Source organism: Malaya genurostris, chromosome 3 (genome assembly GCF_030247185.1).
Source record: "Malaya genurostris strain Urasoe2022 chromosome 3, Malgen_1.1, whole genome shotgun sequence".
NCBI classification, from domain to species: domain Eukaryota; kingdom Metazoa; phylum Arthropoda; class Insecta; order Diptera; family Culicidae; genus Malaya; species Malaya genurostris.
The window spans coordinates 256,061,457-256,084,442 of record NC_080572.1 but is presented as its reverse complement, the minus strand read 5'-3'; the positions used below and the strand labels follow the sequence as shown (position 1 = coordinate 256,084,442).

General features: G+C 34.7%; 1 protein-coding gene across 4 annotated transcripts in view; it reads right to left on the bottom strand.

The window, feature by feature from the left end:
• LOC131438076 (probable cytochrome P450 301a1, mitochondrial) overlaps positions 1 to 22,986 on the bottom strand; it is a 42,256-nt gene that overhangs the window by 3,446 nt on the left and 15,824 nt on the right. For all 4 annotated transcript variants that reach the window (XM_058607873.1, XM_058607875.1, XM_058607876.1 and 1 more), the window contains exons 2-4: positions 15,963 to 16,365; positions 9,909 to 10,059; positions 3,699 to 3,811 (exon numbers count right to left, since the gene is read on the bottom strand). In XM_058607873.1, coding sequence (XP_058463856.1) covers positions 3,699 to 3,811; positions 9,909 to 10,059; positions 15,963 to 16,297 — 599 coding nt within the window. In that variant the 5' untranslated portion in view covers positions 16,298 to 16,365. The remainder of the gene's footprint in view (positions 1 to 3,698; positions 3,812 to 9,908; positions 10,060 to 15,962; positions 16,366 to 22,986) is intronic.

Genomic DNA, 22,986 nt, shown 5'->3' with positions numbered 1-22,986 from the left:
GTGCTTGTGGTTTTTTTTTTGTTTCCATTATAGAGGCTTTAACATCTTAGGTCATTCGCCTCTTCGGACCAGAAAATCTTTCTGACCCTATTTGCGGGGTTGGGAATCGAACCCAGGTGGGCTGCGTGAAAGGCATCGACTATCCCATCACGCTACACCTGTCCCCTTGTGTGCTTGTGGTTGAAGCAGCTGGCGTGAGTGGAACACATTCTCTCACGCGTTCTGGCCTAAATACACCCAAGTGACCACTGGTGCGTGCTAGTGAGCGAACACTTTTGTGATTTAATTTTCAAATTTCCAGGAGGTGATGATGGCCTTGCTTTGACAATCTTTTTCGCAGCAAGAAAAAACTAAATTTTAACGATAAATTACGCTTTTGCTAAATATGCGTGCCCCAAGCTTCTCTTTTGCGAACCGTACACCAGAGTTCTCACCGGCGTGCACACTTTGGAGAAAATATCTTACCCCACCTCAGAGAATTGCAGAGCTCTGCTCTAGAAATTTGGTGTGATTCAGTGCTAGAGTTGAAAGATAATAAACACTCGCTTCGTCACAGGAGATGGACATCTCTGACGTAAAGTTATCATCGTATTCATGTATAAGGTGAATTTTTTTATATATAACAAAATGAACATTCAATATGTTTATTTCGATTTGAAATATTTACCAATTATGTTATTCCAATTGCTAAATGGATCAGGCTTTACTACTAAATCTAATAAATTGTTTGCCTTTGATATTTTAGGTGTAGAAATTCATTCATTCTAAAACCAGTTATTCCATAATAGTTATTTACGATTCTACAGAATAGTACATTTTGTGAACGTTTTACTACGTTCTTCTAATGAAACCTCGCAATTTAACATAAATCGCTTAGCGGACAGTCAATGCTATTTGCAAAACGCTTGTTGGGCATCGAAGCACAATCATGTAGGTGTTAATCTATGTTTGTGCCTAGGGCACATAACGTATAAAAGTAAAATAGTCATGAACACTAAACACAAACCGGTTGTGAAACTGAAATCCACTAAATGACTACTATCTACTGAAATTTAATTTACGTCTTCTTAGTGATTCATGTTGTTTGTTGCCGCGGGGTGACATTAGAAACTCAGAATAAATGTGTCGAAAACGAAACGAAAAAGCGGGTGGGTAATATCAGAGACATAACCAGATGCCATGAATACGAACAAAATGGACCGATCAGTATCTTTAAAGTTAATCTAGATTCTGGAACTGGAATTCAAGAACCGAATTATTGAACTGAATTCTGAAACTCAATTTTGATTCTAGATTTTGGAATTGAATTCTGAATCTGAACTCGGTAGCTGGATTCCGAAACTGAATTCTAGAACTGAATACTGAATTGTGTAACTGATAAACTGAACTGTGTTTTGGAACTGAATTCGAGGGACGGATCCCGGTTCGACACTGAATTATAAACCTGAATCCTAGCACTGAACTCTGAACCTGGATTCTGATCCGCAGCTGAATTTTAGTTACAGGATTTCGGTCCAGGATTCCGTTTACAACCAGAAATTCTGTTCTAAATTCCAGAATTCAGCCCAAAAATTCTGTCCTGAATTCCAGAACTTAGCTCAAAAATCCGGTTCTAAATTCCAGATCCGGAATTTAGTTCAAAAATCCTCCGAATCTAATTTCTAAATTCAGTTCCTCTTATAGAATTGTTGAACTGAATTTTTAAACTAAATTCTAGACTTGCATTCTGGTCTAGAATTCTGAACCTGAATTCTGGAATGCAATTTAGAACTGAACTCTGGAAATATAACACAATATTGGATGTGCGCACTGTTTCTGAATTTCGATCTGAAGTTCCAGAGCATCAGGTTCAGAACTCTGAAACTGTATTTTATTTCTGAATTTCGGACAGGTATTTTGGAACTAAAGTTTTGGTCTGAGCCTCGATTTCAGTTCCAGAATTCATTTTCAAAATTCAGATCCAAAGTCCAAGTCTAGAATCAAGATATTGATCTCAAATCCATGATACGGTTCCAAAATCTCGGCTTAGAATCATGTTCTGAAATTCGATTTCAGTTTCAGAACTCTGGTACTCAAATCTGGCCTTGGCTTCTGGACAAGGAACTGAATCTGGCTTCTGGAAATGAAAAAAAACAGACCTTGAATTATGAAAATGCATTTCAGAACCGAACCCTAGAATTGGATTCTGGACCTGGATTTCGGTCTGAGCTGAACGAGTCAACGACGCAGGCTAGAATGAAGAAAGCATCAAATTTTTACTTTCTTTACTTATCAAGCATTTTAGAAAACGTTCAGAAAACGCCTAATAGTGAAGTAAGGCGTATTCACGACTAAATAATGGAGACACTGAAAGGAATATATTGCCAAAGTCACTTATAATGCTCCACAAAACTGATGTTAACATTTTGTTTAACATTAAATGTTTATTGTTTCTCTTTGGTTACTTTCTGTATGATGCTACATGTTAAGTGATGTAGTAATGATACTTTTCATCTTTTAATTTACGGTAATTTTCTAGTTAATAATTTTTGATTAAATTTCTTTTTAACAGGTTAACTAAGAGACAGTTTGATTTATATACAAAATTGATGTCATTTCGTTCGAGTATATAAGCAGAATATTCTTCCTCTATTTGGAACTAAATGCTTGATTCTGGAACTAGACTATGAACCAGTAACTATATTCAGGAATAAGTAACTAATGCAGGTGTAAAAGGTACGAAAAAAAGACAAACAGGCCTTATGAGTTTTTCTCTTTGATACTCCTTGATACCATACATTTCAGAAAACTTTAATTTAGATGTATTTGTGGTTATGTCATACAGCTGAAAATTGCATGCTGATCATATTTTAGAATTTTTTCCTCCAGAAGATAAGTTTTGGAATGGCGTCCCATAATTAAGAAAGTATTCACGTGAAAAAGAGAACTGGACATCAGTCAAATCTTTTAATAATTTGTGAGGACTTATATACCCTAATACAAGCGCTACATAGCTTGATTTACAATGAGCGAACGTACCACCAGATCCAATTTGTTCTAAAAGGCCAATTTACGATCGGTTGTATCGGTTATTTCGGGTTTATGTTAGCTTCTCTATTTTCATAGAAGCCTGTGAAGGATTTTTGCATTACGACCTCTTCATTAAGAGTCAATCTTGATTAGTTTATAGTCGCGAAGTAAAATCAAATCACATCGCTGAAATCGGTTTCACAAAAATCATATAAATACTATTCCATACCAAGCCCGAAGCACGTGATTGATCTGTTGAAGCAATACCATTTCATTGATAATATTTTCACATTACGTGACACCGTAGTATGCAGGCTTTCACCGAACATAATTATCTACCAGAAGTAATGAGTAAAGAAAACAAATGAAATACCACTAGATAAAACCGCATCGAAAAGTGAAACTACGAACGTGAACGTGCGTATAAGCAAAAATATACAAATTGACAACAAACGAATGGGCCTGTGTCTGTACCGGTGCAGCACCATTGACAGCTCAGGCGACCCGGTTGAATCGTGCGGCAGTACCTTCACCTTTATCGCGTTTATAGGCAACACCGTTTTTCCGTTCGTCGCAGGCAAGTAATATTAGGGTAGCTCAAAAATTGCTTTAAAACACAAGAAAATGACGTATTTGATAAACTATTTTTTTTGGTTCACATTGATTTCTGTTTTTAAAGGTCAACTTACACTCCGACGACACCTGGCAAATCTCCAAAGAAATCCTTCCGAAGCTCACTTTTGTACTTGACCAAGCTCGGCATAGACGGTCGGAATGGCGTGGGACCCTCGTTGCGGTACACCTGTAAAACAGAACAAAACAAAACAAAACAAAATAAAAACAATGACAAAAACAGCAACCATGACAATGGAAACAAGAAATAAAAGAAAATCGTCAATGCGTGAGCTAAAGCTATTCGTGGTATCAAGTTCAAAGCTACAAAAGGTTGCACTACATCGAGTGATTTAATGCGCCGCAAGTCTACTGGTGCAAAGTGCAGGCGACGAACCTTGACAATTTCATGATCGCTGAGCTGTTGATTTGATGCGACCGGATTTTGATCGCGGTGTTTCTTGAATTTTCTGATTTCGTGACAATATGACTTGATTTAGTCCATCACTTCAGTAGTATAGGTATGAATATATGTGCACTCCGGACAATGATCGAAGAAAAAATACAAAATTTACATGTGACGCAAATTTATATGTGACGCAGTTCACAAACAAGTAACTCGTCAATGACAGTAGTTTATAGGAATGACTTAAATCTGTAGCAAACACGGACAGCTTTTCACACAGGTATATAAAACGACACGTTTCAACACAATGTTTCAGAATACATGAATCATGTGTTCAACCAACTGTAGAAATATTTTATTTTTGATGGTCGAAAATATCGGTCTCAGATGACGTAAATTTACAGAATTTTTTCTAAGTGTGTATAGAAATTGGAAGTGTGTCTTAACATAACGAGGAAATAATGTATAAAACACGATCAAGATGACATTGAGCGTGGAGTGATTTTCATGACTGCGCGTTATCCATCGCTATTAACTTTGATTGTTGACTCAGGGCACAAGACAAAAACCAGTTGGTAAAAAAATGAACTTACACTTGACGTAAGTTTAAGCATGTCGTAATTTCTTTGGTAATGACAGAATATTACATCTTTTAATATGTAAAATTATATTTTGTGTCTGTCTTGATGTCAACTCGAGCTTAATTAGCTGTGAAGTTAATGATAAGATTCATTTTTACATTTCACATGTTGACGTCCAAAAAATTAATTTCTGCAATGGACTATCGGAAAAACAAAACAATCGGAGAAATATCAAGCTGACTTTTTCAAAGAAGACACATTATTCGCTACGTATTATAGTTTTCACAGATAAAAATATTTTGTAAATTTACATTTATTTTCATGCACATATTTGGAGCAGGTAATTGAATGGAAAGTTACATTACAAAACTAAGCGATTTGTAAATATACAGCCTTGTTCAATGAAAAAGTAAATGCATTTCAATGTAATTTTACATCAATCATGGTTTTAAATCAGATTTTCGTTTCAACCGACGTCTGTTTAATAGTACTATTGGTTTACATGTCGTGTAAGTTTCATCTTTTCTTTCTGTGTTCCTTTTTTATAATTTGAAACGAATCAATGCCGTCTACAGAAAAACTTGACTGTACAGAAAAACTGACAGTAAAGTAGTTATTTTTACTGTTGTAGGGAAAACCGAACTAAGTGTTAAACTGGATAGCTTAAATGTCTTACAAGTCATAAAGACGTCAGTTAGCTGGATGACGTTGAGTCAATTCAGTTTGGAGTTAATCGTGTGCATGTCAAAACGAGTACGTTTTTACTGAATTTTTGTTTAAATTTTCTCATTTTTTGGGTATGTGTGATTTTTGTGCATCGTAACGACGGTCTGGTCAGTGCATTTAAAAGCTCATTTTGTTCTGAATCCAGTGAACATTGAGTGTTTTCGTTTCCGTGGAAAATGAAATTACTATTGCGTTTCGAAATTATTCGTGCGGGACTACACCGGACAGAAACAGTGTGTTTAAGCCGGACACGTAATTTTCGACTTGAAATTCTTAACATCAGGTTGCTCCAAACAATTTTCAAAATATCGAGAAAAAAATTTTCCGTGATTTGTAAAAAAATACTACTAAAAATGATTTAGAATAAGTCCCGAAGGTACGCGCGACCGAGATGTTGATAAAAAAGGAGGACGGTGCGCGTCCAGACACGATTAGTCGCGAATAAAATCTTTGATTGATTTTCTTCGAAAATTTTCAACTGGGTTCCACTCGTATTCAAAAACTACTGCACGTATTAACATGGATCAAACGGCATTTTACTCGTTAGATTTCTTTCTATAGTCAAAACAATAACCAAAAATATTAATTGTTATTTATAAACGCTTCGCTTTTTGTGTTCCGATGATTGGTTTTCAAGAATTGATGACACCCACCAACAAATATAACGGGTTTGAGCAGCTGTTTTTTCAGAACCGCCATATTGAACAAATAAAAAGAATAAATACTTTTTATGAAGCTTAATATATGTACTTTTATCTGCAAAAAGTATAATTTTGAAATATTGTTTAAACTACAAGTGGTTTTTTTTTTGAGAAACCTGGCCTTAAAGGGTTTTTGAAACAATGCTAAAAATTGATATCTATATTTCTATTCCATTTTTTATCACTTGTTTATACTAAAATTTCTAAAAATTTAACCAAATCGTTCATTATATGTAGTGAAACAATCAAATAGCCTTCAATAAAAACTCTAAATTCAGTTTTAGCATAAATTAGCATGGTTTTATTTTTTTCGCGCTCATAATGGTATCTTAGGATTTGACGCTCTGTACTGTATTCGTTCTTAATTTTTGTGTGTAACGTTAATAGTCTCTGTGGTTACTGAAATATTTAGTTGGTTACTTCATTGTGACTCTGTACGAAAACTAATGCATTTCCTAATCACACATGGGATATTGTAGCTGAAGATTGAAGCTACGTAATGGTGTAGATAACTTGGGTAAAACAAGTTGTAATGGATTTTTTTTCTATTTCTATAAAGTGTCCGTTTTAGCCCGGTCTCTTCTAATAAATTATCCTTCCCGGAAGCACAATGGTTTTTGACAGTTTGATATTCATATTTATGTTTCGATGATTTGATAGTAGGTGAGTTGAATTTAGATTTATGAGCAAATATCAATCCTGTTTATACCTATTATGAAATGTGGAGGTCATTAAATATCGTTGACCGGAATTCGTTTTGCAGAAATTTATAATATTTTAACCGATATCTGAATGAATGAAGGCATAAAACCGGTTAATACACATTACTTTCGAAAACTCTTTTATTGTTGCACATGACATAGACTTTTCAGCGCAAAAATTGTATTGTGTATTGGGGAAAGGGGGGCAAAGCGGGGACAAGGGCAAAGCGAAGTTCTCTTGATATCTCTTGATATCTATCGAAAAAATTGTAATTTTGAAATTTTCAATCGCATTTTTGCTACGTCTCGGAAAGAAAACATTTCATCGTGGTTTATTACATTTGTTCTCGTTGGATACCGCTTAACTTGACGAATAAATACCGCTTTATCGATTAATTTGATGAACAATAAAGCAGATAACAACTCATTAATTGTTTGCATCGAAACTTATCCAGCATCCCTCGCAAAAAGCTTGGTCGTTTTTTTTTCAGAGCAAAAGTTTATTTGGCGGATATCGCAATGAAACTTTTAACATCAACATATGAACTGAAGATGATATGAGATGAAAACACCAAAAGTGTGTTTTTAAAAGTTAGAGTTCGATTTGACAGCAGCCTAAGCTTTTGCAGTAGCAATATCGAGCGATGAGTTCATGATGACTTTTTTCTTACACCGCAAAATATACACAGCCAATAAGCCTTTGATCTCTGCATAAGGATAACAGAAACCGGAATATGCACTCTGATTTTTTTATAAGCAATCGCACTGATTCTAATTACAATCCGATACTTTTAACTAATTATTCACTACCCGATGAAAAATAAAAATCTTTACTCGTACTCGACCCGGACCCGAAAAAAATCGAGAATTCGGACTCAAAAATTTTTTTACCCGAACCCAACGCGTACCAGTTAAAAATGAAAAAATCGTCACCCGCAGCAGTAGTAAGGTATTGAGATGCGCTAAAGCCAACCCCGTTCTTTCGATTCAAGATGTGGCCCTAAGGTAAAACGCTAACTTTCAAACGGTGCGGAACATTCAAGCCATGAAAGGATATAAGTTATACTAAGTCAGTCAACACATGAAGCGGAATTCCGTGGCTAAAAAGTGTTGAAGGCTCTTGTACGATAGTGTTTTAAAGAAACACCAGGGCTGCACTTTGATCGATGAAAAAAAACCGGGAAGATTTAAGTTTGTGCTTTCTGACAAGTTTATGAAGAAGGGTATGATTTGACAAGCGATTTGCAGTTATGGTCAGAGCGTGAAACCATTCGTCACATACTCGTCGGTGACATCTCAAGTTCTCATCGGAGAAAGCCTGAAAAGGTGTGTATTGCTGTTCAACCGCAAGCTCAGAGGTGAAGTCATTTTTTGATAAGATTTGGCCAGCTGCCACTACTTCAAAGTGGTTCTGAAGTGGTGTGCTGACAACGAACTGCCCAGAATTTCGAGCAATCGAACAATACTAGCCAATTTCAAAGCAGCGACTTCGAAGAAGCGTCGAATATTCAGCAAATGCGGGAAAATGGAAGAAATGTGCGGATTCCGTGGTCGTTACCACTATGGGGGCACTGTTAGGTTCGATCAAGTTTCGAGATTTCGTTAAAACTGAGGAAATGTAGCCAAATGAGAAAGCAGTAATTTTAAAGTTTTATTAAGAGTAAAGTAAATCAATTATTGATGGACTTTTTATAATCCCGAATTAAAGGTCTTTTTGTGCGTACTAATTTACTTTAAGATAGTCTTTACTGAGAATCCTTATAGGCTAGGAATGGAAAAAACGACAACTGAATAGTGGGAACAGAGCCTTGTCTATAGTAAGTGTTTCATTGATAGTTGTTTTGAAAAACAAAAAGCGTCACGTCATTTAATTAGCTACTTAATAATAATAATTTAAGCACAAAGAATTATAATATTTTGTCGTTTTGTTTTCAAGTAATGACAATCTGGATACCTTCAATCGTTAACATGAACTCTTATTTATTAAACGAACAGTAAAACAGTTGAATCTCAAAGGTCTTTAGTGAACGAACGATAGGCAAGAAAATGAATCGGCGTTAAGCGATTCTTCTGTTAAATGCTTGCTAGCGATATAAAATCAAGTAGGTAAGGCTAAATATAGAACCACACTGACTCTGAGCAAGGGGCATTCTTCTCTTTGATATGCCTTCTGATTAATTTTGAAATTTCTTTCCTATTGGACATTCGTTGGAAAAATGTTACATAGGTAAACTAAGTTTGGACAATTTGATGAAAAAAAATTAATTATGATTTATGTATCGTAACTATAGATTATAAGAGATATCCAAGGATATCCAATTATAATAATAATAACGAATAAATGTACATTAGAGTGACTGCCAGGAGAATGATGATAGCTAATCTTTTGGAAGAAATATTTTTGGTCGCGGCCTTTTCGAACGAGTACACGATCTGTGCAATTCTATTTAAGCCATATGAAATTGCCATCTAATCTGAGGATAATATTTTCAGTTCTTCCCACCATTATGAATAAGATATCGTCATTTTTCTTACAGTCACTATGGTGTTGATAATAAGATTCAAGTGGCAAAAGAATTCGATTCCGGGAGTGATACAAATGCTATATATTATTAATGATTTTATATTGAACTTTGCAAATTGTTTCACTGCCACTGTGGTGCGAACGACTATGTGGAACGCGGTCGTTAACAAATTAAGCACTTTGCTACCACACTATAAGATCAATATAAACTTATCGTTCATATCTCCACACGCGTTCGTATTCAGCGCTCCCGAAAAATTTGAATATTGTGTCACCTGATTACCGATGGTCAGTTAATTTAGCAGGTAGGTAGCGCAACATTTCTGTGGCAATTTTGCCGAATCCACAATACCTGCATTCACTAGATTTCACCGAGTAGGTGGAATCACTTTTTATGTGTGTTTAACCGTTACTTATGCGGTTATTTAAATTATTGAACAAATAAAAATATGATCGTTCTCCAAAATGAGCTTCCAGCAGGTTTCAAAGGTGGTTTCAAACCTTTCGCTCTTCCTATGTTTATTTAAATATTACTTTTCTATAATTCATGACCGCATTCGTCTCTTGCCATCTACCTTCCTGTGAACGCCTGTGTACCAAAGGGTTAAGTAATCGAACACCGATGAAGGTGAAGAAGTAGGTGCATACCTTTTCGATTTCGTCAGCATCGTAAACGAACAGTAGATCTGGCCGACCGATGAGACCGCCCAGTCGAACTATTCGACCGAAGTGCTCATATAGCAGGAAAGATATCATCGCGACATCGGAAATTTTGTACTGGCCGATGATGGGAAATACTCTGAAATGAAAAGAAAAATTGTTTTGAATCAAACATGTTAACATAGTAATAGCATTGTTAGTGGTTAGGGGTCAGGGGAAAAGTTTGAATAACAAAGAAGACCGTTATGATAATGATTCCATAAAAGCTCTTCTAACAGAAAAGTGCATTACAAACTTTATCGCCACTCGTTCAGCAACACATTGGAGTAGCATGGGATGTTTCAGCTATTTGAACTTTAACTTTGTGTTTAAATTAGAAATTTATTCTGTGAGAAAAATTAGGTCGCTATATTGCAGAAATATTTTTTGCCTTCAAACGGCCTGTGTAATAGAACTTATTTGCATCAATCGTGAAACGTTGAAACGGCTTAACTCAAAGTAGCCTTTAAACACTATTGTCTCGCTCGAAGTTAGTACTGCTGTCGAGTAGCGGAATTGCAGCATCGTTTCTTCATTATTAAAGCTTAAAATTCCTATTTAGTCGAATAACGAGTTAAACACAACTGTCGATCAACAACCCCATGGCGGGTTGATTAAAATATGATACGATCTTCCGAAAGTCTGCTCAGCTTTTCGGATTCACTGGTGATGTTGATATCGTGACACATCATTTTGAGATGACGATGAAATCATACATCGGACTGAAAGTCGAAGTTATAAAGCTTTCAATGACTTAATAAATTAACGTGACTCTGACTCTGAAGAAGTAACACCTTACCTCTTCCTAAGACGATTATTGATTGCCATCGTCGAAAATCGAGGTGGTTGCCAAGTAACTATTTAACAAATGTATTTGGAATTAGGTAGAAAGAAAAGCAAAGTTTTTGGGTGTTTCAGTAAACTCATTTCCTCTAATAAAAGCTATTCGGTCCCCTTTATATGTCTTGATTAATTCGATCGAAATAGTTTCACATGGTTATTTAGTTAGAAGATGAGAGCATTAGTTTCAAATTTCCACGTTACTTTAACAGAACTGTGGAACATAAAGAAGGTAAGATGACTATTGGTACAATTTCAAAAGTATAACTCTACACATGAAGTTTTACTATGTAGATTATTTCTTCCTTATGAACTTAAAGAATACGGGAGATTTTTTCAACTTATTTATCACTTGGAGTTAAACAAGGATGAGACTAGTTTCCCGCGGACCCACACGAACTGAAATGAAGCGGCCATAGATAGCACCAACTGGAAGTCATGCAATATTCAATTCACCGACCACTGCCGAACGCCAGCTAAAAGCTTTTTCCAAAAATTCTAGACGACATAATCTAATGATACTATTCTAGTTTTAAGTTAGTCGTTAATTAAGATTAGGAAATACCCTTGGCATCTTAGAGCTTAAGCAGTGTGTCTAAAAATATATATTATACTATTGAATAAAAAAAAAAAGGATGAGACTAAGAATTGTCCGTGCAAAATCTGAACACCGTACAAGACTGAACATTCAGTTGGGTTACTTTCTGATTTATGTTTCACTTTCATTGTAGTTTAATTGGCTAACATTTTCTTAAAGACACTTATTTGCATTCGAGCTTGTATAAAATGACAATTCAAAGGCGTGTGAAATCGTTTGCAATAGAGCAATTTCCGATATTGATAACAAGTCATCTGATTTATCATACTCCAATTAATAAACAGCTTTGCACACGTTTTCAGTATAGCAAAGCACAGATGGAGAGACCGTTCTTAAAGTTTTATTGCATTTATAAAGAGTCGCACTGAATTTATATAAGCTGGAATTAATGTAAGTATATAATGCTAACTCATCCGAAAAACGTATTTATTTTTCAAAATTATTAATTTCGTATTTATTTCAAAGTAATTAGAATTGAAATATATTCAATTTTGTCTAACGACCTCAAACGACGCACAGTGGGGAAAATGGACCAAAACCGCGACGATTTTTTGGAGGTATGATACAGCTGACCACAAAGCACTCTTTTGGTGTAAAATGATTAGTAAAATCGATTCCATGTATTTAGAAGGACTGCACGAAACGCTATCATGTTCATTTCACCCCTAGTTCCCTTTTTATATTGCTTTGTATTCATGCTTAACTGTATAACATACAACCGAAGAACTTGTAGAAGAGCGAATAGAATCTTTCTGATGTAAAAAAGTCTAACAAATCGATTGCATACAGTTTTAATGACAGCAGCAAACTCTTTTTACCGTTTGCACCATCTCGTTTCTAGTTATAATATTCAGTTGAAATGAGATTTACAATCCAAAAGCAGATCCAATAAGATCAATCAATATTGGTTCATATTACGTACAAACATCAGTGATCCAATCAAACACAATGGGAATGACAGTACTAGCCTGTGTAACTCGTTTTACCCCAATTTACATTAAAAGTCGTATTTCTGGTTAAACTTTCTTTCGCATACCTAAAGCAGGCTGATTACGGTTGATGAAAATCGATTGATATTACGATGAAAGACCTAAAAATAAGATTACAAATGGATTCAATGACCGCACGAATCTTGCTATACCGATTTACACCAATTTATTTCATAAGTCGTATCAATCTGTCGTAAACGAAACACTGTCAGCAGAAGACCCTGACGATACTGATGAGTGGTGATGAGAAAATAGAGAAATAATTATCTGTGCAAAAAAACGAAAGAATGAAAACACATATTTTTCACTTAAATTTTTTTTAATTTTTCAAATCAACGTACATTGATCATGTTACTGCGAAAATGTTCAAAGAGCTGCCTAAGCCAATGCGTGTTTTCAACAAAATGTTAGTATAATATAACCAATTTGTTTTATCAATAATCGATTCGACCAGACTCCTTTCAGGATTCAGGAAAATTTTACCTCAAAATTGCTATAAAACCTTCAGTGACAGTTATAAACCATAAAATGTATTTGAATCGTTGAAGTTTTTTACTTAATATGGACCAATATTGATAGTTTGTATTGGATCTGCTTACGAATGGTAGATCAAAAGGCTAAATTAAAAAATATTAAGGCTCAATTAAAAAAATAGGGTAAAACGGTATAACAGAATTCATGCGGTCATTTATTCCATTTGTACTCTTATTTCTAGGTCTTTATTCGAAATATCAATCGATTTTCATCAACCGAAATCAGCCTGCTTTCGAAATATGAAAGAAAGTTCACCCATAGATACAACTTATGACATACATTGGGGTAAAGTGGGTTAAACGGACTAGTACTGTCATTCCCCTTATGTGTACTTGGATCACTAAAGTTTTCTACGTAATATGAACCAATATTGGTAGGTCATATTGGATCAACGAGATGTAGATGGAAACATGCGATCATGGAGACTATCTGTTAATTATTTTTTGCGGTTATATGCGAAACATAGAACTGTCTTGCTTAACCATAATTGTCCGAACACCGATCAGTAGAACTTTTTTTTCTGTGAATTCATGGAAGAAGATGACTGGGGGTAAAACAGAATACAGTTATTTGCGATCAACCTTATCAAAAACAATCCTTTTATCTTACTTAAGAACATGTCAGGAGTACCTTCCAATTGGTCGAATTCAGTTTTTCCAGAGTTTCACAGATAGTTTTCGAAATAAAGTCAGAAAAAAGAGGAATTGGAGCAAAACGGGCATGATAGTGAATTTTTCGGATCTTCTAACCATCATAAATCGATTTTACGGAAAAATTTGCATAAGAAATACTAACTTTGAAAATATTTGCTTAGGTTTTTATAAAATTATTGAGCAAAGTCGCGTTTTTGATCGGTTTTTCCCTACTGTGCAACGTTTTCTAGCTCCTTGTTATAAAATTCGTTCCGAAAATACCCTTATTGTAAGGGGTTTCAATATTGATCAACCGAAATAATTCGTAAAAAAAACATTATTTGGGATTTGATTCGTAAAAAGAGTTGGCGGCGTAAGTCTCACGAGCCAGTTGTCGTAAACACAACGAAAAAATCATGTAAATTCACGTCTCGGTAGCTTCGTCACATAAAAGGAGCGTCGCAATTCACATAACTTTACATTCCAAAGCATGTGAAAATTATTTATTTCAACAACTGCAGCAAATTCAACAAATGTAGCTGATTTCACTTTGTTGCATTAAGATAGACACGAAATTTACTGTTACATGTTAACAAATGCGATATTCAAGAATATATGGCATGCTTGTATTTATGTCATGTGTAAGTTCCATTTTCTTTAATGTCTTTTTCGCTTGAGAAAACTGAAACTGACCCAGGGTAGTTTCATCAAACGAACACTTTTCACGAAACTGTGTTGGTTTTGCACTTAGCAACGGGGATTTGAGCAAACCTGAAATATAAACCGAAACCGGCTCGAAACTGACCCGATTTTCAGTTCTACAACGTTGAAACTAGGTTCGAAACTAACTTCATACAAAAGGATTGACAGCAGTTAGGGTTAGGTTGGGCATGAAGCGAAAACGACATAAGAGTGTATGTTCGAGTTTCGACCTGTAAGGATTCATAGTGTCAGTAGGATCGTAGTTGCAACTATGTAAACTCTTAGAAATAAATGAAATTTACGCTTGATGTTAATTTAAATTTGCTGTAATTTCTTCGGTAATGACACTATGTTACATCTATTAAATTTACATTAATAATAATTTTTTAGTCTGATATCGAATTCAGCAAAATTAACTGTAAAATTAAAGATATGACTTAGCTTTACATATTTTGAATTGTAAATTTAAGTGAATTAAGACGCTACTGTTATGCGCATATAAAGATGTAAATTTACACGATTTACACACTTAGAAAAATTTACATCTTTATAGATGCACATAAAAGGAGCGTCGTGATTCACTTACATTCATAATTCAAAGTATGTAAAGATTAGTCATATCATTAACATCACAGTTAATTTAGCTGAAACTTACTTCGTAAGAGACGCAAAATTTGTATTTTCATATTAGAAGATGTAATATTTTGTCATCACCGAATAAATTACGGTAAGCTTGAATTTACGTCAAACGTAAATATATTTTTTTCTAAGAGTGTACGCTATGAATCGGCTGCAATATCTGTTGAAACTGAAGGCCTAATTACAGAGAAGGAATGTAATACCAAGGCTTCATTACATCGAAAAAAGAGTTACGTAAATCGAATACTTTGTCAAAAAAAGGATTTCGTAAATGGAGCTTTGGATTGTTGTTGTTGCATTAAATCGCTCTTGTATCTTTTCTGGGTTCAGTAGTCATCGAGAAAAAAGTTTATTAAAATTGGCAAACAGATACGCTGTCCTCCTAAAGGTAATTAAACTGAGATAAATATGTTGAATGTGAAATTTTGATTCGCAAAAAAAAACTTAAACAGCTTCGACATCTATTAGAGGTTTGGTATTCGGAAAGTGATTTGTTATTACATAATTATTGCTACCATTATCATTGCCAGTTAACAAAGTATTTCAAAGTCGGAAAATATTAAGTGCGTGTGAGGAAATCATTGCCAAAATACCAATATGTTTTTAATTTTATGAATAGTTTTCTATTGACTCGCCAACCAACTGGAGCGAATTTTTCAGCAAACTTTGATGCCATAACTTAATGAGAATTCGACAGAATAATTAGCTAGCATTCATATTTAATATACAAATCTTCTCCAATCAGCCCACAGTGGAATGGTTCTCATTTTGATTTTCATCGCGTGTGAACGATTTGCTTTGCACTATATGTATTTAAATTTTTTATATGAATGAAAAAAAAAGAAACGAAAATTCAAAGTGACATTCTGCAGAAGGAGCGAATTCCATGCCAAACAAAAACAGGTTATTTTCGAAAAGAAGTCAATGATATTGACGCAAATCGGATTCACCGCGGGTTAGTGTGACGTAAATTCAAAGTTTGAAATCCTTTCTGTTGATGTTAAAATTCCTCTGCTGAATCCCGTCTGATCTAATAATAGAACTAGTATAAAGTAATCAGATAACTTACCGCCAGGTATTTCCGAGGATTGGCAGTGGTTTCGGACCCGGAACTTCCGAGTACGGTCGGGCATTCTCCAGCTTGATGGTCGGAGGGGTTTGCTGCACCGGATAACCGTGCAGCCGAGTATTGATGGACGCTGTAGCCTCCGCCACTTCCACCATGTGGGGACACGTTGACGTTGCATAGCTGGAGCTAGGTATTTTATTGCCCTGTGGTTTGCCGGCTGAGTTGCTGTTGCCGGTGGCTGCAGTGGCCGAAGCCGTTGGGGACACGGAAGACGAGGCCGAAGTAGACACTAATCTATTCAAACTGCGTATCAACCGGTGCCGTGTGCTGTTCATTTTTATCGGATCACTTTTGCACTCGGTAACTCGCTATGATATGATAGCAACCGACGGTATGCTTCGGACTACAAAATAGAAGTATGACGGAATCAATTTGGGTATTTCGGTTCACCGCCGTCTGGTTGACTATGCTATCACAGTCTGTACAGAAGATCGCGGGAGGGAATCGGTGGGCGTAACGTTTTGTATGGCGCATGTATAACAAGGTAAGAAGTGTGTAGCTTCGAAACTGTGTAGCGTGAAAATAGCGAATTTGCAGCTAATCGCTAATTAAGATCAATAAACATATGGAACGGCAATGTATGTGAGTTGATACGGACAGGGCTCGCCATGGATGACCACTTGAAATGTTCGTTATTCGATACTTTTATGTGTCATCATATGAATTACAACAATTGATTGTCGTTTCGTTGAAAACGATTGATTTATGCAAATGTTTGAAATCAAAAATAGATTCCACACACTGCTTAAGAACTTCTAAATTCTAATTTTGTGTTATCAACACACTGAAGCACATTATTGAAGAAGATTGAGGAAATTAATACTGAAGATCTAATATTGTAAATTTTGATATTTCGATAAATCCGAGTCTGAAATGTAAACGGCAAATCATGTCAAATAACTTAATAATTTGGCTCGAATACACATCCACCGATTGAATGTAGAATTTTACCCAATCAAGTATAATTTAATAAAATGCTCAACAAAAAATGGCAGCAATTGTGTTTGTTATGACTAACAAATTATTTACTATCGTTATCCAGGGAGCAACGTCCGCCGAAATCTAATTGCTGATTTTTGTTTTTCATTCATCGAAGTTCGAATATGAAATAAACGAGCAAGTTGAATATTTAGCCAAAAGTGCTTTGGATATTATACTTTGCTGCACGGAAAGACCTAAATCAGCTCTTTGGCGAAAACATGATTTCCTGATTTTGATTAACTATTTTTCAGGACAACTGAATAATTCTTACGTTTGCTAATTTTTATTTGTTGTCCTTAATTCTACTAAATACTACTACAATACTGTTTATTTTTTTTTATTTTAGTTGGTTTTGTCGATTTACTGAATGCGTTCAACCAATTTTTTTTTTAAATTTTAGTTGAATCAACAACATACTGAATGCTTTCAACCAATATTAATTATTAATTTCGGTAAAAACTTGGGATGAATTTTTTAGATTATAGAGGTTTTAAGGCCATCTCCCAAGTACCATGCGCGCGGTGGTTTTATCAAATTTTCGATGGAAATCTTTGAAAATTTGCTAAAACAAAAAATATATAGACCTTGAAAAAAATTTATCTATCTGAAGGGCAAAACTAGCTAAAAAATTCGGAGTATTTTCCGAGTGTAATCAAAAACAGCTCTGAAAAAAAGAGTTTTTGTGATCTCTCGATGACATGATCATTTTTACACGAATGAACCTTTTTCTGGCTACAAGTAATACATTCAGAAACATTTTTGGAAAAGTTTTCCACGCTTGTCATGGAAAATCAACGGATTTCATATAACCGATTTCGTTGTATTTTGACGATTTGAAAGTACCAAATGAAATACAAATTATTTCGCAATGATTCTAATTCAATTCATAAACGGAATAAAGTGAGTTTTGAGAAGTTTTCTAAGTTTTAAACAGAATAAGATCAATTTTGCAATAATTTGAAGAAAATCCGCTACAGTTTGAATGTGTGTAATAATTGTGAAAGATCAAAATAACACTCATTGTCCAGAGCTATTTTTGATAACACTCGGAAAGTCCTCCGATTTTTTTCAGCCAGTTTTGCCCTGCAGATAGATAAAAGTTTTCCAAAGGTCTGAATGGTTTTGGTTTTGGAAAATTATTCAAAAACCCGCGCGCAAGGTACTTGGACAATGGCCCTAAGTTCGTTAACCTCTTCGTGCCGGAAAAACTTTCTGACCCTTTGTGCGTGTTTGGAAATTGATTCCAGATGGGCTGCATGAGAGTCATCGATTAACCCATCACATTTTACCCATTCCCTACTGATGAATTCAGAAATATTTTCCTTTAACAATACTCTATTTTGAGTAATTTTGAGCTTCTTTCCAATGATTTCAACGAATTTTTTTTTCATGTTTGGATTTAGTTAGTATTGACGGACGGCTGGCAATAATTCTTAGTAAAAGTGGTAACAAGTTTAAGTTTAATCTAGTGAAATAATTTGTGGATTTTATCTGATTAGTGTTTATCATTATCGCTATACTATTCAAACTTTGATAACTCATTACACGGTCTGACAAACAAATGGCGTCACAAATAAAAAATCCCTCTATCGATCAATAGGGACATCCTTCGGATGTAATCTGTCAAAATTTCATTACATTCGGTTCACTAGTGTGTTAGTTATTGTGCTTTCAGAGTGACACTACTTTTGGAAAATTCGAAACAAGGAAAAAAAGAATTTCGTTAGTAGATAAAACACTGTTTTCAGAGATAAATATACTGTTCAAGTGAAGAAATGCATTGATAAGCATTATCCGAGCTTTGCTTCAAGCAATTCAACTATTATTGATGCGGAAAGTTACCGTGATAGTGAAAACATCGCTTTTTTCTGAAATCGTCTCAAAATATCATTCCATCATTGTAAAAAATCGCAAAATAAAGTTGCAGAAAATAGCTGATATCGCAAAGATTTTAAAAGGAGGTGTAGGAGTTTTGTCTCAACTGACCAAATGCACCGTCACGATGACTAAATTTCATAAATTGAAAATCAAATTGCGACCGCTTGCACCATATTCGCCAGATTTAGTCCCCAGCGACTATTTTCGCGAACAGATCTAAAAAAGAAGCTTGCTGGAAAGAGATTTGTGTCAAATGATGGGATCATATCTGAGAATGAAGCGTTTTTTGATGCTAAGGAGAAATCGTGGTATAAAAGTTGTGTAGAATGTTCGAACGTTTGCTCTTCAAGAAGAAAACATTAATAAATTAAAGAGAAATTCTGGAATAGTGTTATTTTCTTTGTCACATCGAAAACTTTATGATCGATGTGTTGTTCGTAATTTGACAATTCATACTGTGCAAATGATTTATTGAAAAAATTGACAATGCTTGAGATGAAACATTTAATTTTAGGAAAAGCAGTGTTCTCTAGTGGTATGAGATTGCTTTTTCTTGTCAGAAAAATAATATAAAAAATCATTGAGCTAATTTTTAAAGCAAATTTGGGTAGGTCTAATAATTTATAAATTGGTTTTGGTGATTGACAAAAGCAGTGTTGGTGATTGGCGATAATTTGACGGAAGCTGTTTGATATTTTTCTATATTGTATACAATATTTTCAATCCAGTAGAAGATGCTACAAGAACTCGTGTCTCTCAATGCATGAAATGTGAGAGAATTTTTCTACATTTCTTCACTCCATTTCATACTCTAAGTATTTCACGGCCCTTAAAAAATGTACAGTCTGATAATGAACGGGGCTGTGTAGAATTTCCCAAGTTGACAATTATCGCAGAAAATCGAATCGATGATTCAACTTGATGATTCTCATACTAGGTTGCAATATTTCAAAACCCTTGTGTGGAGCATTCACATACATTTTCATAGACATAACTTATACAAAAGTTATATGCACATAGTTAGAACAAGCGGCAATAGTAAAATGATTCTATCGCAATTATCAACTGCCCGTATAAAATCGGATCGCGAAGCGAGAATAAGCGACCGTTTGTTGCTTCAGAGAAAATCCCCACAGCAGCGTGCTAACTCGTGATGCTCAGACAGGGCATCGATAGAAATTCGCTCTCGTACTGGTATCCATTCTATGTTAAATGAACCATGCCGGTTTTCTGTTGCTGCGGTGATATCCGTCTCTCTTTGATAGCACTGATTGAATCCTGTGAAAAGTTGCTAGAGAGCGTTCTTCGATACGATAAAAGCCATCCTTGGACAAAAATGTACCTCGACACATTATTCGGTAACATTCCAGGGACTTGAAAGTATCATCCGTACTTACGAACTTGGTCATTGACCTCGCGTTACAGCTTTCAAACATGTCCAAGTACTGCGAAATTGAATGAGCCATCGTCGAAAAAATTGAGCTGAAATTGCAGTTAAGTCACTTATACGATTATATTTCTGAAACCGAAAGTGTTAGCGATATAATCTTTGAACCTAATCGATGAACCAAAAGTAGCTTGAAAAAACCCCAAGAATGTCATAGTCTAGAAAATTTAACAGAAATTTTCATTTTTGAATATCTAGGCAACAGAGAAAACTGCATTTGCATTTTCCAGCAATAACTTTATTCTCAAGTAGATGCAGATTGACTGTCTTATGCACAAAAGCTATGTGTTGAATTTTGGAACCGAGGTTCGTAATCAAATACCATTCGACTATACTCATTTCACCGGGTCCGACTTCTGATTTCTGTATTTCGAGCAAACTGTGATCAAAATATGTACTCAATGTCCGGCAAACAATCAGAATTAGGTTAAAACCGGGTGTAAATAAAAAATAATAAAAATGTACTCAATATCCACATAGACGGCTTATCCGATTCTCATAAACCTGGATTCAATATGGAAGGCCTCAGGATTTCATAGAATTATATGACATTTTATCCGGATTCGATTACCGATTTAAGAGACAAAGAATGATAAGTGAAATAATTTTAGTTTGAAAAGTGTGATTTCAAAGGTGACTGTAAGAAGCAGTAAATTCTAGTGAGAGTTTTCAAAAAGCTATAATTGAGAACCAGTTTGTTTGATTGATTTAGTATTTTATTATTATTATTATTGGGACTCTATGGAGAAAGTATACACTGTGAAAAAAGGTTGTGTTTTAATTTTGTTTGGAATATATAACCTTAAATCAATTTTGTCAATTTTTTCATGTTTCTCTATTCATCTCTAACTGAAATTGTTCAAATACTTTTTTTAAAATTCGGGTTACTTTGAAAAGGAATGCCAAATTGTCAGTCGAAACTATGTTAAACAACATTTTACAAAATGCTACCGTTCTTGATATACAGAGAATTTAAACTAGCGTTTACTCAAAAGTTACAACTTTCGATCGTTTTCGAATGTTTGTTCAGACTTGTGAACTTGGGAGCAATTTTTTCTGAAAATATAGATTTATAGATTGTTTTCAGTCAAGGATTGATACGCTGGGTTTCTGTTTGCATATCGTAAAAGCTTTCTTTACATGAAAGGCACAAATCTCTCAATTACCAGGGAAACCTGAATACCAATTGAACCAATACGTTCTGATTTCTACTTTTCATGATCTTGATATTATCTTTGGAAAGAGATTTTTGATCGTTTCCGTGGTATGTGTAAGCGGAATTGATTGTTTACCGACCACCTTACTTCTATTTTGGTTCTTCATACAATGACATGTAATACATGATCAAGTTGTCATGTAAATGCAGTCAATCATCGGATTTCTAGTAACAATTTCCACATTATGCCAAAACTTTAAAAAGTTGTCGAACGTACTTATTCTGTCATATAAAATTGCATCAATAAAATAAAAACGGCAATTAATCAGTGTTAATAACAGACGATAGAAATATAAAAAATCGACACATCCGACAATAAAAACAGAACTGCAACGACTAAGGTGCAGCTGCAATTTGTGAAGCAACTGTTTCTTGATAGGTAACTTTTGTGAAGGTACCCGATCAGAAAGTATCAAGAAGTTTGAAACACAAAGGAATTTCCGTTATAGAAGCTGAAATAAAACTGGTCTTGTTAGTAGTTAAAATAACACAATTTTCCCATAAGTAACATAAAAACGAAACACAAGATATAATATAGATAATATTTTAGTTATGATATGCAGATCGGGTATTTTGCACCTAAGGAGAAAGCTCCAACGAATATATTTCTTCAGCCACGAAAATTAATCAATAAACAAAAATGCTTATGTAACTGCCATTTCCTAATACAATTATGGCCTAATTTTTTAATACGTCGTAAGAACAGTTCTTGAAAGTTTATCTTTATTGTGTTTTTTTTTTAATTATTTGGATTAAATTTACTTTTAACCGTTGTGCACTCGAAAAAAAAAACACCTTTAACCACCCGAATGGGTACCCGGGTACCCATTTTTTTAAATCGCTGTAAGTTGAGCATTTTTCAACCGATTGAAGTAATTTTAGCACTGTTGGATTCAGGAACTTAAGCTCTTTGGGATTGGTACCCATAAAGATGGACATGGTGCTCCTGGTTCCCAGGAACCCGGATATCCTAAATGAGTTCCGACATCGAGGCATTTATACACGGATTTCACGTATTTTTGTAATCTTATCTAAGAATTGCTATATGAAATCAAGTGCTATGCTGAGTTGTTATGTTTATATATTTCAGGGGGCATCCGTTATGTACGTAACATAAAATTTTGAATTTTTCTACCACTCCTTTCCCCCTTTGTCGAGCATTTCTCAATCTTTTCACCATGTATTGTCACGTATTTTTGAAACCTCTCCCCCCTAAACGCGTGACGTACTTTATGTATGTTCCCTTATATACTTCACTTTCTTATCTTCAGTTTGAAAATTATTATGTACTTCAGGCCTATTGCGAGGAGCACGCAATACCAAATTTTGTGTTATGTATGCAATGTAATTAAATGCAATCAAAATTAGTGAAAGCAGTAGTAAATTTCAGGTAATAAAAATATAAGGAGTGTAATGAAAATGTAACAAAAACAATAAATTTT